Source organism: Amblyomma americanum, chromosome 7 (assembly GCF_052857255.1).
Source record: "Amblyomma americanum isolate KBUSLIRL-KWMA chromosome 7, ASM5285725v1, whole genome shotgun sequence".
In the NCBI taxonomy this organism is placed as follows: Eukaryota; Metazoa; Arthropoda; class Arachnida; order Ixodida; family Ixodidae; genus Amblyomma; species Amblyomma americanum.
The window spans coordinates 21,593,257-21,610,751 of record NC_135503.1 but is presented as its reverse complement, the minus strand read 5'-3'; the positions used below and the strand labels follow the sequence as shown (position 1 = coordinate 21,610,751).

General features: G+C 49.5%; 1 protein-coding gene across 1 annotated transcript in view; it reads left to right on the top strand.

The window, feature by feature from the left end:
• Dys (Dystrophin) overlaps window positions 1–17,495 on the top strand; it is a 421,748-nt gene that overhangs the window by 385,966 nt on the left and 18,287 nt on the right. Inside the window, exons 44-45 of the mRNA XM_077631460.1 lie at window positions 15,789–15,961; window positions 17,126–17,394. Of these exons, the coding sequence (XP_077487586.1) occupies window positions 15,789–15,961; window positions 17,126–17,394 (442 nt within the window). The remainder of the gene's footprint in view (window positions 1–15,788; window positions 15,962–17,125; window positions 17,395–17,495) is intronic.

Sequence of the window (17,495 nt, the reverse complement as noted above, 5' to 3'; positions counted from 1 at the left end):
TGAGGGTGCGTGATGCTGTGACTAGCAGCGAAGACCTGCCTTGGCATTTTTAAGCTCCAGGCGCGAGGTGGTGGAGGCCCCCGTGCTTTTGACTTTGAAACCGGGGCTGTTTCTTCTGCGCATCGGAAATACGTAGGTGCTGTTGTGAGATACTTCTATATTGCGTCACAGTTTTCGCAGTTATCGCGGCTGAAATCACGAAAAGGAAGTGGCCATAGGTGGGGCATCTAATGAGGCAGTACAAATACCGTACCCGTTGATCGCCTATGGCAGCAGAGGAGTGGATGGAGATGGTGGTGACTATGGGACTCCGGTCGCACGGATGTAGGCTGTGGAGTTTTGGATACCAGTGTACATACCTTCCTAATAGTAAACTGTTGAAGCGCGTGCGTACAGACCACCTGCGCCTGCAGTGCAACTACAGCTCTGTGCGTCGACGCGTCCTGAGAGCATACTGCTACTACTGCTGAGAATAAGGTTGAGATCTTAATGACGGACTTCTTCCCTTTCTTTCCTTCTTTCTTTCTTTCTTCCTTTCTTTCTTTTTCTTTCTTTCTTTTTTTTCTTTTCCAGATGCGGTGTATGTATAATATTTTTACTCACTCAAAGACAAGCCATTCCCGAGAGGCATTGTCGGTAGCTAAGGTGCCGTCACCTGCCGATTCCGTCCAACGCTGCCGATGCTGTGCGACCAGTGCGCTAGGAAAAGCATACCGTTTTGAAGTGTGAAAAATATGCTATGGAATAGAAAACGAAACGCAGTATGTTGTGTCGTGCACAGCTCTCATTCGTTGTCGTAATGGGTGGTAACAATTTGCTTTGTTAGAATCGTGACGTGACTGCGTAGTTGCTTTGAGTCGGCAGAGATTCAGACCGTGTGCCGAGAACGTGTGGCGAGACATATTTTAGGGGCGATATCGTAGCCGGTGCTAAAGGGTGCGCAGTTGCTACGGGAAAGTGTACACTTATCGCTGAGTTTGTGCGTAACCAAGCATGAGCGAATCTCCGCTTGGGGGGTGGGGGGGGGGGGGGGGGGGGAGGGGGGGCTATGCATATAGCGCCGTACTCTCTTTCCTGAAGTTTCACCACGACTTCACGAGTTGGGCGAACAACTTTGATGGCACGAGCGAATAATGTCCTCCTGTAGTTCTCGTAGTGGACTCGTAACTGTTTTCGAAACCGTACCGTTGCCAAACCACCACGTTTGTTCGATCTAATATCTTTCGAAACCGCGTTTCGAAGTTTTCTGTGTTCGGGAACAAAAACTTGCGTTTTTTAGCATACCGGAGACGTACCACAGGTGACCGGCTGCTCACGCACAGTGGCTCCCCCTCACCCCTACAGTGCCACTGCGCATGCGTAAGAGGGGTCCGATAAGCGTCTCCAGTATGATAAAAAGGTCTACTGCTTCGTTTCGGAGAACGGTGCTGGTGGTGTATATAGCGTCCAGCCACCCGTAAGCTGTCTTTCTTCCGCTATGTCCCTTTATTTTATTCTATTCCTCGCCAGCTGCAATACGTGCTCCTAGAGAAGGTTCATTGCAGAACTTTTGTTCAGATTCTATCAAACCGGTCCCACAAAGGAATGGTGGAATTCAAGTGCTGGTGGTTCAGACTCGGGGGCTTTCTCTCTCTTTCGGAGCATTTCTTGAGAGGCCGTGCATTCCGTCTTGTGTAGGTCGACGGAGTCTTAGAGACTCTAATACCCCAGAGAGCGTTTGACTGCTTGGGTATTTGTATAGCTTTCCTCTTTGAAATAACCGGCGGAAATTTCGCCTTCGCTGGCCTGCAGATCAGTTCCTTTCTCATACTGGCGGTACAGTTAAGGAGATATCCTTTTTTTTTTTGCCAGTTTCGGTTACCTCGCCTCTTTTCTTTTCTCGTGCGCATCGTTGTTTTAATGATAGGGCTCGGAGCAGATAATCCAATTTTCTTATCGGCTTTTCATTGGAACAGCAAAAGAATAGTAAGGGAGGGTGGGGGTCGGGGGGTGAGAGGAATCCCTTAAAACAAGGTGCTGTTCTTTGTTGGTGCCTTTAGGCAGTAATTCCAAGTTTTCCGAGGGCGTCAGCAGCTCAGTAATGCTATTCTTTTTGTTTTTGTTTGTTACTATTGTTATTATGTGTAAAAACAGAGTGTAATTTCATTGATTGATTGATTGAGTGATTGATTGATTGATTGATTGATTGATTGATTGGTGTACGATGAGGAGCTGGCGCAGGATAAGTCGGCTTACCGGCGCGTGTTTGGCCGAGTGAGGGCCATAGAAAAGCTCCTCTGTCGCGTGCCCTATCGAAGGTCGGCGGCTAATCGAGATTGATGCGGTCCGCGTCGTAGCGAAGTCTCGTGTGTCCGGTGAAACGACGTCCCTTCAAACCCCTCCTCAATGTGCAGCCTCTTTCCCCGTGAAGAATGGTTTCTTATATCCTGAAGCCACGTGCGGATGACATGCTCCACGGGCTCGCTGGCTGCAGTCGCTTGATTTCTCTCTTTCTTTCCCCTTACGCGTTGTCGCCTACTTGCCACGGGTCCCGCATCCGCCAGCGGTCTGTGATGGCGTCATATAGAGTGCTCTTCGCACACCTATGTTTTTTTTTTTTCTCCTGACACGGTTAAACGGCTCGCTGACAAGGACCTTTATACGCTGCGTATTGTCCACGTTTTCCGCGCCTGTTTTGCTTTAAGTAAAACCCTTTTTAAACATAGAGCGCATATGTACGATTTGTGGTGATCGTTGCAGCGCTCTGAATGCAGCTCCGGTTTGGTCTCGCTCTGGCTGTTCCGCTGCCCCCGCTTAAATGTGTTCTTCGGAGTTGAAGTAAGGTGTAGAATGGGTTGTTCGGTGATTGTGCAGCAGTCACGTTCAAATTTCGCGCTTGATTTTTACGCCGACGTCGCGAACGTATAGTCGAACGATCTTCGATATCTTTCTCAGTTAAGAGCAGAAGGCGTTGGAAGACGAGTAGCGTGTTGTGCACGTGGCATGTTGTAGCGCTTCTTCCTTTGTGTGCGCATGTGAAAGTGTGTTTCTATGTCGATCTTAACGTTTCTCCGTTTTCGAACTACGAGCGTATTACACCCAACACGGGCAACGTGCCAGTATCTCTGTCGTATTGAAGTGAAGAACGCTTTGCCATTAAAGTTTCGCCACTTAACCAGAGAAGGCTCGCCGTACAGTGTCCGTAGCTATTCTTGCTGTGTCTTCGCAGCATATGGTTTATGGGGGTTTAACGTCCCCCAAAGCGACTCAGGCTATGAGGGACGCCGCAGTGAAGGGCTCCGGAAATTTCGACCACCTGGGGATCTTTAATGTGCGCTGACATCGCACAGTACACGGGTCTCTAGAATTTCGCCTCCATCGAAATTCGACCGCCGGGGCCGGGATCGAACCCGCGTCTTTCGGGCCAGCAGCCGAGCGCCGTAACCACTCAGCCACCGTGGCGAGTCTCTTCGCTAGATATATCTATGCTACTAATCATAGCCAGGGCCCTCGGTGCTAAAATATCGAAGGACCGCCGTGCGAAATCGCAGCAATCCTGAAAACGAACGGAGACGCGCTCCCAGAACACAAGAGGAAGTTATTAAGAACGAAAAGGAACGAGCGCGAAAAGCAAAACGCGATCGGCACAGAACGAGGAAATGAAGATGGAGCACGTGTCGCTGTAACAGCGCGCCTCCCGTTCTCGCGTCTCCTCGGCCGTGTTCGAGCGCCGCTACTTGGCTCGCGCCCACGGTCCGTTCTCCCAGCACACACACACTCCATCCACCTTCGAGGAATGGCGTCTATATAGCGCCAGCCGTGTTGGCCCGGGGGCTCGGGCTAATTTATATTGATCGTTGCGGTTGACGGCGCGGCGGCAGCTGCTTTCCCCGGCCCCTCCTCTTATTAACTGCCGACTCTGCTTTCGGGTAGATGGCGCTTCCTGCAGCTGAGACCGGGGTATGGGGCAAGGGAGCCACGGTCTTTTTCGAGTGCAACGCGCCAAGTTGGTTGACATTTCGGCTTGAAGGAGACCTCGGGAACTGGAGTGCTTTTCGTGTCTCTGTTAGACCACAGGCGTTTTTACTTACACTTACGCGAGTGATTATCGCAGCAGGCTTTTCCCTGTACTGTACTCTCTAAACACGAATACGCCAATATGGGAGTAAAAAGGGAATAACGCACTGCCTCTTATAAAAGGGAGGGCGCTAGAGGACAGCTTACTCCCTTTTTACACCTTTTTCTTGAGAGTGTACGCTCCGTTTTCGTTGTTTACTGTACCAGGCATATGAGGTTTCTCAGTTTTCGTACATGCGCCCATTGTGTCTGTAGTTTCGTATTCGCAAGTTCGTCTGTAACAGACGCTTCTCCCTGATTTTTTTATTTCCTTTTGTTTTTTTCTCGATAGGGGCGTATACGTGAACTGGATTTAAGTTCAGTTTATTCGCTATTTATGCGCAGTTTATCCACTATTTGGTCGTCGTCGCCACCTTCGGCCAGGTTTTTGTCCACCGTAGGACATCTGTTGGAAGTTATTTAGTAGAAAAGAAAAACGAAAGGAAAGCTGCTGCTGTGGCGATCGCCTAACTGGCGGACGCAGGAGAAGTGCCCTGGAGAGCTTATTTGGTCTTGCTAACAGAACCACAAAGGAGACTCTATGCCCGAGGCCAACTCGCTATGGCGGCGCCAGCTTTTATAGCGCTTTTTACACTCCTTAATTTCATTCAGTTGCTCAGGCTGCCATCTGCCTGTCGTGGCTGTGACTGTATGGTTTATGGGGGATTTAACGTCCCAAAGCGACTCAGGCTATGAGGGACGTCGTAGTGAAGGGCTCCGGAAATTTCGACCACCTGGGCTTCTTTAACGTGCACTGGCATCGCACAGCACACGGGCCTCTAGAATTTCGCCTCCATCGACATGCGACCGCCGCGGCCGGGATCGAACCCGCGTCTTTCGGGCCAGCAGCCGAGCGCCATAACCACTCAGCCACCGCGGCGGCTGGCTGTGACTGTAGGATGGGTTAACAAATGAAAGCTTTCGAATGGCAGGCTCATGAGGCAATGAAGGACACGGTTGCGGTCTCAAACTTGGTGGGCGTACCAACAGTGAACTCCCTTACTGAACCACGACGTCAGAGCCGTAATGAAGGGAGTGAAAATTGAAGAAAATTGGGCGCTCGGCACCCTTCCTTGCGCTCCCTATAGGGTGCCGCACAGTAGAGGAATGGACCGCAGTGGTCAGCCGTGTGCGTGGCGTCGGGATTTAATTACTGCGCGCGGGAGTCCGCACTCCCCGTGGCCTGGCCGAAATAAGTTCGACTCAATTTTGTGCCAGTGGCCCTCGAAAGTGCGCTTCAGCGCGATTGTCGAAGCCGACCGAGGGTGTACAGAGTGGGCGGTGCGACCGTGGATGTGGACGGTTGGAGTGCGTGTCCCTTATAGGTCTGGTTCTTTCCCTTCTTGCTGTTAACCTGCGCACCTGCTATGCGTAATAATTATATCACTCTAGTTCCTTCTTCCCCGTGCCCGCTTTGTTGCCCGGACCGAGTCCCAGAAGATAGGAGAGAGGAAAAAGAAAGTGCGATTCTGACTGAGTGCTGAAGGGCGGCTATACGGTTAATTTTGAGGGTGACCCGAACTCGAGAATTTCGCGAGTCCATTGTGAAAGCAGAAGAGGCGTATACTGCGCGAGCGACTTTAGCTGGGCGGCATCCTTTCCTCGTATTTAATCTTTTTTTTTTTCCTTTAGGCGTCGTGCATGTTCTTTAATGGGCTAGATGAAATAGCGGAAGCACGGCTAGGTGAGGAACGCGAAGCGAGATGTGTGCACCTGAGCGCGCTCTCGAGAACGGAGGCGTGGCCTAACGCAGGCGCGGAGCGTGCGAGGCCTCGCGACACGGCCTAAGTGGCATGTTAAACGGAGGCTGCTTCTTATGGGTCGATGGCGCTGCTGAACCGTGGTGGCGTCTGGCGGCGCGACCGTGAGAGAGCTGCGCTGCTCGAAGGCCTCGGCGAGGAGCGGGGGAAGACCGCGGAATGGGTGTCGAGAGGTGCGAACGGAAGCAGCGCCGGGTCTCGTGTTGGCCGCCGCCACAACTCGGGTGCTACCCGTTCTGCGGCGACCGGAGGTGTAACAACTCTGCCTGCGATGCGGGGGTTGTTGGACAACCACTCCTGCCCGTCCGGTTAAGTGCGACTCTCGAGGAAGAGTTTGCTTAGGGCGAAGCGGGCGACGCTTCCGGTTTCCGCGGGCTGCTGCTATACAACTGCCGCTGCGGCGCTTGCGGCATAGGTGACGTCGCACACGAACTGTAACGCTGTACTCAGCGAGGACTGTCGCTCTGGCTGGCACGATGGGGAACAGTGCTGTGTCGTGATGCGTACGCTGTAAAAAAAAAAAAAAGAAACTTTCTTAAATTTACGTAGAAAGCTGGAGGCAGTGCGTTTCTGCCACTTTACGTAATTCATCAAACGGACATCAAATTCATCAAATAATCCGTAAAACGGACTTTGTATTCTGAGTCACGGAAATGACGTGTATGTCGGTACGGGAGAAAACCCGTAACACATAAATTACGTAGTCTCCCGTTCAACTTTTTTCGGACCCTTTATTGTGTATTCCAGTGGATTCTGGCGCTGGCTGGCTCGATGAAAAACAGCGTTGCGTCGTGATGCATACACTATAAAAGAAATTTCTTTAATTTACGTAGAAACCTGGAGGCAATGCGTTGCCGACCACTTTCCGTATAGTTCTTCGGACGGACACCTTGAAAAAAAAGAAGAAAAAATCCGTAAAACGGACTTTGTGTTCTGAATCACGGAAAAATGACGTGTAATTCGGTACAGAAGAAAACCCGTAAAGCATAAATTACGTAGTCTCCCGTTCAACTTTTTTCAGACCCTTTATTGTGTATTCAAGTGGATTCTGGCGTTGGCTGGCGCGATGAAAAACAGTGCTGCGTCGTGATGCATACACTGTAAAAGAAATTTCTTTAATTTATGTAGAAACCTGGAGGCAATGCGTTGCCGACCACTTTCCGTATAGTTCTTCAGACGGACACCTTGAAAAAAAAATCAAGAAATCCGCAAAACGGACTTCCTGTTCTGAATCACGGAAAAATTACGTGTAATTCGGTACAGAAGAAAACCCGTAAAGCATAAATTACGTAGTCTTCCGTCTAACTTCATTCGGACCCTCTTCGTGTATTCAAGTGGATTCTGGCGCTGGCTGGCTCGATGAAAAACAGTGCTGCGTCGTGATGCATACACTGTAAAAGAAATTTCTTTAATTTATGTAGAAACCTGGAGGCAATGCGTTGCCGACCACTTTCCGTATAGTTCTTCAGACGGACACCTTGAAAAAAAAATCAAGAAATCCGCAAAACGGACTTCCTGTTCTGAATCACGGAAAAATTACGTGTAATTCGGTACAGAAGAAAACCCTTAAAGCATAAATTACGTAGTCTTCCGTCTAACTTCATTCGGACCCTCTTCGTGTATTCAAGTGGATTCTGGCGCTGGCTGGCTTGATGAAAAATAGTGCCGCGTCGTGCGGCAGTTCAGTTATAATTTGTTCGTTGCATTCCATTCCTGCTTGAGTCCGAAATGGACTGCAGTGCTATGTAAGAAACAAGCATTAAATAAATAAATCAGCACGAGAAGCTAGTCCGCGTTTCTAATGACGTATTTTCCTTAGCAAGTGCACGGAAAAAATTCAGTCTCACGTCGATGCGCGGTGTTATGTCGTGATTGTTGTGTTGTTTGTTCGTCGTTCTTCTTGTAATTTGTTATGTTAATCAAATGACGAAAGAACTGGGGGCCAGACTGAGGGAGGAGAGGGTCAGCTGGTTTCTTCAAACCGCTGTTGCTCGTCAAGCGTCAAGGCCGGCGCGCTGACCCGGATGATGTATGTCAGTTGTGCAGAGATCCTCGTGGCCGCGATGTTGTCATTTTATCACGCGTCAAACCGAAATGCCGCAATAGGCTTTTCACCTACGGTCCCGCAAGCTCTATGTTCGCAGTGTGTTGATTAACACGGCATCGTGTGTTAGCTGGCGTTTCGTTGGTCTTTGATGCGTTACAATTCGTTACTCGGTTCAAGCATGAGTGCTTCCCATTGCCTGTTAGTGAACGTACTGACTCGAGCACATTTTACCCGAATCCGATAACGGGACGCTGTGTAGTCAGGAATCTGACATCTGCAGTGATTTGTAGACAGCCCCTGACCTACGATCAGATAACGTTGCGTGCATTGCAAGCACGAATACACCTATATGGGAGTAAGAAGGGAGTGTACAAGATGGACGTACGGAGGCGTACCCGTTATGCTTGCGTTATCTGATACCGTGAAGCGCAAATGCGCATTGCCGTGGGATCGACATAAACAGGACGGCATCTGTACGTCTGTACGTTGAAGCGTCTGTACGCGACCTTTCAAATTTCAATTTAAATTGGTTTTTGTGGAAACGAAATGGCGCAGTGTCTGTCTCACATATCGGCGGACACCTGAACCAAAACAGTCATTTTAGGTTAACAGCAAAAATTGTTTCGGTTAGTCCGCATGGCAAAAATCGGGAGCATAGAAAAAAAGGCTTGACAACTTTGTGGTTTAATGGTTCCTTTTCCGGCCACCATATGCCGCCAGCGCGCGAGTGGCTCCGGTTCGTCTTCGGTGTGACACACCCGAACCGCGCCAGAACGCGGAGCTTCCCCATTGCCTCCTTTCTTTTATTTCCCCCGAGCGCACCGCGGCTTCGTCTCCGATCGTTTCGTGCATGTCGTCGCCGGCTGCGTCGCGACGTCTTTGCAGTCGCCAGAGCAGGGCCGCGATTCTTCCTGTCCCCTTATAGGGCCGCGTCAAGCACGCCGGCAAACCGAGAGAAGTAAAAAAAATAAAAATGGAGCGAAGACGTCGTCTGGAGCCAGCGAGGAGCGCCCCAGACCGACGCGCGGCTGGAGCAGACGAGCAGCAGCAGCGATTCGCCACGAATCTCGTTCTTCGCTCTTTCTGCGCGCGCGCACACACACACTACTCTCTTTCTCGTCCCAAATCCCATTGTGACAAGTGGCTCTCGGAGAGGAGGAAGAAAGAAAGGGAAATGGGGAAAGGGGTAGGTAGGAGGAGGAGGAGGAGGAGCTGCGCATCTCGGAGGAGAACGGCGCCGCGCTCTGAGAGTGGCTTCTTTTCATTAGCGAGCAAGTGCTGCCGGGCGAACTGTCGTCGTCGTCTTCGTGCGGCGAAGCCGTGCTTCTTGTGTCCGCCCTTCGTTTGGAGCGAGTAACGGAGACGCACATACACAACTCGAGACGCACACACGTTCGCTGCCTGCCTCTGTTCTCGGCCGTGCCGCGGGAGCGCGCAGCTGTAGGATGAGCAGCAGCAGACGGAACGAAGATTGACAAAAAGGAAGGCGCAGAACGCACGTGGGGGTCGAGAAGGGAAAAAAGGGGGAAGAAGCAGGTCGCCGTCGTCTTGCGCGGGCAGGCGAAAAGGCAAGGGACGGAGATGGAAAAATTGGGCAGTACGTGTCTCTTTGCTGGGCTCGTTTCTTTTTTTTTTCTTGTTCTCCTGGCCGCGGCCGCGACAGGGAAATTTAATTTAGAGCTGCCGTCCGCGGAACAAGCCGGACACGCGGGGAATATACCGTACGTGCGTGTACACGCAGGCACAAGTGCGGTCTCCGTGGATCTCCTGTTTTTTTTTTTTTTTTTTTTACGGCTGCGGTGCGTCGATCGTCTTGGGCGTCTGACACCGTGGTCTTCTGCGCGCTGTGCTCTCGTTCGTCACGCACTGGTCTCGGAGTCTCTCGGACCTCTTCCGTTTGCTGCGATCGGAATCCCCCGTACGACATGGGAACTCCTACGGCTTGTTTATTATTATTATTATTATTATTATCATTATTATTATTATTATTATTATTATTATTATTATTATTATTATTATTATTATTAATATTATTATTATTATTATTGATGTTGTTTACCGATTGCGATGTATCGGATGTCAGAACCGTGACCACGCATTTTCCTATTCGTAGTTCTAGAGCCGCCGTGGCTTCCAGGTTGTGGTCGTCGAAACTAACCTTCGCGCTGGACAAAAACCATGATGCGTGTTTGTTATTTGCCTTCCTGTATGTACCTTATTTTTACTCCAGTTTAGGTTTCACTCACTGCAGGTTTACGTCAATGCTATACTCGCGCGGTGCTTCTATATCCCGCAACAGCATCGGGGACGAAAGGCGCGCGCGCAGCAGCGGCAAAAGAAAAGTGCAGAAGGAGCTGGCCTATCCAGCCGTAGCCTTTCTGTTTTTTTTTTGTTTTGCGCGACGACATACACGAAGTGGCGGGGCAGGCGCTAAGTACGTTTGAGTTCCGGACAATAGTGCCGCCAATATTTGCAGTGTTTGTTCGTTTTTCAAATCTGCCGCGACACCACCTTATCGCTTTGTTTGCGACGCAAGACGCGACTAGATTTATCTCGATTGATCGCAGCCAGGCAAAGCTGATTCTACGTTGTTCCGGAATGTTCTAGTAACTTTGCGCCCTTTATCTCGAATGTTCGCTATCAGCTTTAAATTGAGCACGGCCGACAGCGGCGGGCATTCTGTTCGACGACCGCCGAGCACGCTTGTCGCTTCGCCGCCGCCGAGTGATTCAGTCCATTTGGGGTGCAAGTCAGCCCCATAAACAGTTCTTTTAGAAGACCCTTTCGTCCGTCTTCATCGCTGCTTCGACTGCCGTCACCACTACGTGACATCTGGTGGAGGTGCTGGGTAACTTCCATGTTCCGGACGCCCCCTTCAAGTCGTGAACCCAGCCCTAAGCGCTTCACACCCGAGGACGAACCAGCAGCTCAGCGAGCCAGCCGACGTCTCCAGGTAGAGGAGCCTGAGTTCGGGAAACTGCCGGACCGCACCAGACAGCGAAAAGACGCGGCTACGAGCACCGCAACCTCACCGAAGATGTCGACACCGATCATACTGCAGCAGCCGCGGGTGCCGCCAACTTTCACTGGATCCCTAGGCGAAGACCCTGAAGAATGGTTGGACCAATTTGAGCGCGTGGCGTCATTCAACAAGTGGGATGATGCGGCAAAGATTGGACACGTTTTTTTCTCATTGGATGGCTCCGCACGCACGTGGTACGAAAACTACGAGTCGTCCCTTACGACATGGGAGCTATTCAAGAGAGAACTATTGAAGGTATTCACCAGTGTCGTGAGGAAAGAAAGAGCCGAACGACTCCTCGAGTCCAGGATCCAGCTTCCGAATGAGCCCGTCCGCAGTTACGTCGAGGAGATGAAGCGCCTATTTCGCCGCGCCGATCCCGGGATGACCGAGGAAAAGAAAGTTCAGTTTTTAATGCGCGGCGTAAAAGAACAACTCTTTGCAAGCCTCGTCCGCCAGCCGCCAAAAACAGTCGAGGAGTTTATGCAAGAAGCCTGCACGATTGAGAATACCCTCGACGTTCGACTACGTGACAATAGGACACGAAAAGGGTCACATTTGCTGCAGGGCATGCCGTATATACGAGTAGTAACTTGGCTGTAGTAAAATTTATAACGCAACTCGCCCCGACTTTTCACCAAGAGATGCGATTACGACCATAGGCGTGCAAAGAGGGGAAGGGGGGGGGTACAGATTTTCTCCCCTATTGTTACCTGCTACCCACAAAGCTCGGAAAGGCGCTGCGAACAGATCAGCTTCGCTGCCCCGTGCACGAGAACACTATGCTATCGCCGCAGTTGGTCACGCCTCGTGTTGTTGTTTTGTTGCCTCTCAAGCATGGCACGTATACCCATGGTGGGGGATTGGCCAGAGTTTGGTGCACATCCAAACAGGAGAAAAATTCCTCCATACTTATCTCGAACGGTTCATAAATAGAAATTGGAACTGCAACACACCCTCCCCCTGTGCATTGCACATCGTCGTCTTCATCAACTTCTATCTGCGGTGCGAACAGATCTGATCAACTTAAGTTCGATCGGAGCTTAACCTGAGCACAATATATCGTCGCTAGACGCGCCGACGACCCCGCGAAGCAACACCATGAGCCAGCCAGGCTTAACACATGCTTTCGCACGTCTTCTCGCTTTAACTACGTTGAAACCCTACCACTTTTTTTTTTTAATCCCCTCCGTTGTTCTCTCGTTTCCTTTTCAAAACTCCTTTTGTTTCCTGTCTCATTTCGCTTCTTTTTCGTGTTCGCTCCTGTCATGCCTTCAAGGCTGGCTCCTTGGCCGTGATGATTACCACCCGAGCGTTCTTGGTTAGCGTCAAGTTGCGTGCCCTTTGAGCGGCGTCGTCAAAGAACGCCTCAAAGGAGCGTCGACACCTTCCTTGTTCTTCCGGTCTGGCTCTCAAGTTTCGCTAACGATAATTCTTCTTCCCAGATTTTTTTTTTCTCCCCCGCATTCGTCGTTGTTATCGCGCAGAGGGATTTAGTGCGAGGTGTGCGGGCGTTAAGTAAAAATGCAACTAAATCGCCGAGGAGGAAAAAAAAAAGAGGGTCGTCGCTGTGTAACGCCATGGGTCCTCCACGTTACGTTATCGTTATCTCCCTCTTTTTTTAATTCGTCGTGCGCTCCTTCGTGAAGTCCGCTCACTGAAACAATGGGGGCATACCTTTGTTCCCGTTGCACCAAGGAAGGATGCGTTTTTACTTCGCACGGACTCGGAACTCGAGTAAAAAATGCCGTTTGTCAGTCGTTTTCTTGTTTTTTTTTCTTTTTAACGGCCTCCCTCCCGCGCGCTGTTTTCTCGTACACTATCTAAGCTTCCCCTCCCTTTAATTTAACGCGCGGCTCCAGGTTTCTCCGCTCTTTGTGGAACGGGCGCTCCTGGTGCGTTTATTCATTGCTTACTCCAGGCTTTTTTTTTTTTTTGAGCTCCGTCTTCTTCCTTCCTGTTTTTATTTGCCTCTTCGTTCACTCTGTGATGAGGCTTCGCGCAGGTGAAAAACGAAGATAAAAGCGCCGTCTCGGAATGTCGTCTCCTTCCTCTCTCTTCAATTCTCTCTTCACGAAAAGCGCATCCGCGAGGCGTTCACCTTTTCAGATACACGTATTCGCGCTTGTTTGCCGCCATTCTTTTATGTGCGCGGGCCCGCGCGTGCTTCGCTGAGGTCTTTCGCGTGCGGCGCAATGTGTACGTCTTGATGGCGTTGGATACAGCGCGGAGGCTGTTCCCTTAACGTGGCTCTCACACCCCTCCCTGCATCATGGTTGCCGCGTTCATTCGCCCCCCATGCGCGTGCTTGCTCTTCTAGCGCCGTCTCTTCCGCGTGCAATCTTATGCCGGTCTTTCCCGCGATGTTCTCCGGCGTTTATTTTACCTCCCCATCTACCTTTTCTGCTTTGTTTCTCTCTCTCTCTGCAGGTTCTCGAAAGCGCGCCTGCTGCAAGTGTCGGGCGTAAATCCACTCTCTCAGTGTATAGCGTGTATACGTTTCGGTATATATATAGTCTTGCGGAAGTGATCATTGTTTTCGTGCCTTTTCATGGCTGTTCTCCGCCTTTCTTTATTGCGATAAAAATGTGAAGAACGGTCTCCGTTTTCATTTTTACGAGCACCGATGTGGCTCTGAAACGTGCACCGCTGCTATAGTTGAATCAGCGCGCTGTGTGCTGAGGTTCTGTGAGGGAATATCGAGCGGCGTTTTGGTGGCTCCGACGATTCGACGCTGTGTTTCGAGAAACGACTGCTACATGGTGGCGCCCGTGTAAGAAAGCGAGCTCGTACGTTCGTCTATTATTCATGATATCTGCGCGCGCGCGCTCGTGTTCTATTGATGCTGAGGCGCTTTTTAAGCACCCGCTTTTCGGCTATCTCACCTCTCAATCGCCGCCGCGGTGGCTCAGTGGTTACGGCGCTCGGCTACCGATCCGGAGTGCCCGGGCTCGATCCCCGCCGCGGCGGTCGATTTTCGATGGAGGCGAAATTCTAGAGGCCCGTGTACTGTGCGATGTCAGTGCACGTTAAAGAACCCCAGGTGGTCGAAATTTCCGGAGCCTTTCACGCCGGCGTCCCTCATAGCCCGACTCGCTTTGGGATGTTAAACCCCTATAAACCATAATCCCCTCTCAGTCTGGACATGCGTCTTTCCCGTTTCGTCTGGTGTGCTGTGAACGTAGCATTGCGTTGTGTGTTGCGAACGATGGCATATCTGCCGCATATAGACACTGAGAACGCGAAAAAAAAAGCAAAACAAGGAAAAGAAAAGGGCGCTCGGCTACTGAGCTGGCGTTCCCTGGTTCGAACCCGGCCGCGTTTCGATGGGGGTGAAACGCGAAGACGCCTGTGTACTGTGCGATGCGAGAGCAGGTTAAAGACCCCCAGGTGGTAGAAATTATTCCGGAGCCCTCCACTATAACACCTCTTTCTCTCGTTCTTCTTGGACGATTCGCTTTACCCTAGCTTGATAGCGCTATAGCTACGCTGCAAATAGTGTAGCGTCACTTGATCTGCCGTTTGTTGGTAACTCTCTGTTTTGCGAACCTTGCGTAAGCTGTTTTGAAAAAAAGGTTTGTTCGCTTTTTTTTTCGCAATATTCCGAAAGGGGGCTTCTCTGCACAGCCTTAACCCGTTGTCCGTGGTGTCGCGGCCCGTCTTTGTGGAAGAAGTTTATGCACTGCGCTGCCTTCACGCACCTGCTCAGCGAGCTTGGCAGAGCCTCGCTTCATCTGTAGGCCGCGCCGCCCTGGTGAAGGGATTGGCGATGTGAAGGGAGCCTACTTCGGAAGGTCTAAAGTGCAGGGACTTCAGTCTTTCAAGTCTTTCAGGCGCTTGATTGACGGGTTCGATGTATTTTCGTCTGGGTCTGTATCTCACGCGGCGTGGTGTGATCTTTCAGCAATTGTATTGACTCCCGAAGTGTCAGGTGGTCAGTCTCGCTTGTGCATTGCGAGGTCGGCTTCCTTGCACGCTCGCAAGCGTTGTGGCGGTGCACGATGTTCAGAGCTCTAGCCGTGTTTTGTTTGTTCGGTTGCTTGCTTCGCTTGCTTGCTTGTTGTGCTGCGGCCATCTTTAGGGACCTGAGGGTCGTATTCTGGCGTGGGGTAATTGAAAATTATGCGTTTCCAGGATAATTAAGCTTTATGGCCACGTCCAGCTGTGCTGGCATTTCTTGTGTTAATGTGCTCATACTTGCACGCAGAAATATGGGCAGGCTAGTTTCCTTTACGGCTGGAAAGTATGAGAAATTCTCTTTACTCATTAAGCGCCTCAGTGGAATTGCATAATCTGTTCTGTGAATTCTTTTTTTTTTTTTGCATGCGTATGCAGAACAAAAACTTAAAGCAACCATAGTACAGTCCAGTAAATGTGCCCAATTCATAAGGAGGGTGAGATAGAAAAGAGCAGGTTGGGAGTGCTAAAGACATGTCTTTTGGTGCATGAATGCACAAAAATTGACCTCCCTATGAAATACAATAAAAGGGTCGGTGCCTGGGCAATACAGCCACTTATTTGTAGCTTCGCACCTCATTGAAATTCTAAAAGTGGCCAACATTTTTTGCTTTTGTTTGCTGCTTTTATTTCTAACTTTTGCATTGCAGAGCATCATTCTGGAGGCATCCTACATTGATGTAACTGCTAGATTGATTGATCTCAAAGATCCCTAGGAAGAAGCAGTAGTAAAACAGCTGGTCATCTTCTGTAGTGTCGAAGATACCATCATTCTTGCGACCTGGTGTATTTGTGTTGTCTTGCTTTTTTTTGTTTAAAAAATTGATTTTGTTTTGAATGCTTAATTTGGTGCTTTGGTAGACTGAATGCGCTTCCTAAATTCCTGCTTTTCCTTGACTTCTTTCAGGAGTTGCAGCGGGAGATAGACACACAGCGAGACCTGCACCTGACCATCAATGAGCGCAGCTCTCATGTGCTGCAGTCGATGAACAGACCTGATGACGCGCACCATCTTCGCCGAAAACTTGATGAGATGAACAGCCGCTGGAATAACCTGCGAATGAGGACAGTGTCTTTGCGGTATGTTGCTGTTGACTTTTCTCGCGAATTTTTCCTTACTGCTGAACTTCTTTGCTGGCACTGTACATGCATGCATAAATTTGCAGTTGTCTTCATGCTTGACTTGTATATGTTTTGAGGCATTCACCTATACATTTTAGTGTCTTGATCAAGAATTCATTTAATTAGACCATTTCATGACTTTATGAGATAGATTTTTATTTTATGGTCTCTTGGCAGCACACTTAGAGAGTTTCATTAATCTTATTGAAATGTTCTGATCACAAGGTGCATAGTGTTTGTTCTTTTGCTGCCTCTTCAAGGCTTGCTGCTTAGAATGTATTTTTATGGAAAACACCTTGCAGTGCTGATTCCTAGCAATACTGCTTACTTGACATGGACACACTGCCTCTTATTTCAACTAAAAGAGCTTTATTGACAGTCATGTCAATGAAAGGAGCCGTGCTTATTAAGTATTTTTGGTATCAAGCTTCGAAGTGGTTATACAAGTGATATAGTAGACAAACCCTAGTAAGGTTAAATAATCAAGGATATTTCAGTATGCCTATTCAAGTGATATAGTAGACTGACCCTAGTAAGGTTAAATAATCGAGCATATTTCAGTATGCATCAAAACGCCTGCATTTTCAGCTCTATACACCAGGTACAAATATATCGAATGAGAAGAAAAAAAGGAGAGAGCAGCTTGTTTTAGCACACAAGCTTGAGTTACTGTTATCCTAGCTCAACTGAAATCAGTAAGAAATGGATATGGACGGGACATGTAATGTGGAGAACAGATATCCAATAGCCTCTTGAGTTTCAGAATGGAACCTGGTATGTAGCAGGGCATAGCAGAAATTCTGGCAAAGAGATTTGATTAGTGAAACTGTGGGGTGTGAATTTATGGTAGCTGTGGCTGGCATAGGTAGGATATTGCTACTTACTATAACAATCCAAAACGAAGAAATAAAGATTTTAGAAAGTGCTGTGTGTATATCTATATATGTTTGGAAAGGAAGGCTGGAAGCTGCGCAAACATGGAAAGCAATTGGAAAGGAAGGCTGGAAGCTGCGCAAACATGGAAAGCAATCATCTTGTATTGTCTTGAACTTTCTTGCATAGTTGCGATTGCCTGGCTTTGTGCTAAGACGTGCATTTTTGCCTTATGCCTTCTTGCATCAGAAATCGGCTTGAAAGCAATGCTGAGCATTGGAACCAGCTGCTGCTATCGCTACGCGAGCTGACGGAGTGGGTGATCAAAAAGGAGACGGAGCTGTCGGCTCAGCCAGCAATTGGCGGGGATGTGGCCACCATTGTGAAACAACAGGAAGACCATCGAGCTTTCCGAAGAGCTGTGGATGACAAACGACCGATCATTGAGAGCAGCCTGCTTGCTGGCCGCCAGTACATTGCGAGAGAACCACCCCTCTCTGACACAAGTGATTCTGAAGGTCAGTTTGTTAATTTTCTTTTGGCCGCCTTAATTGTCAGTAGCAAAAAAAATTATAAATGGAAACACTTCGTTTGTTAAAACAATGTATGTATGTATGCC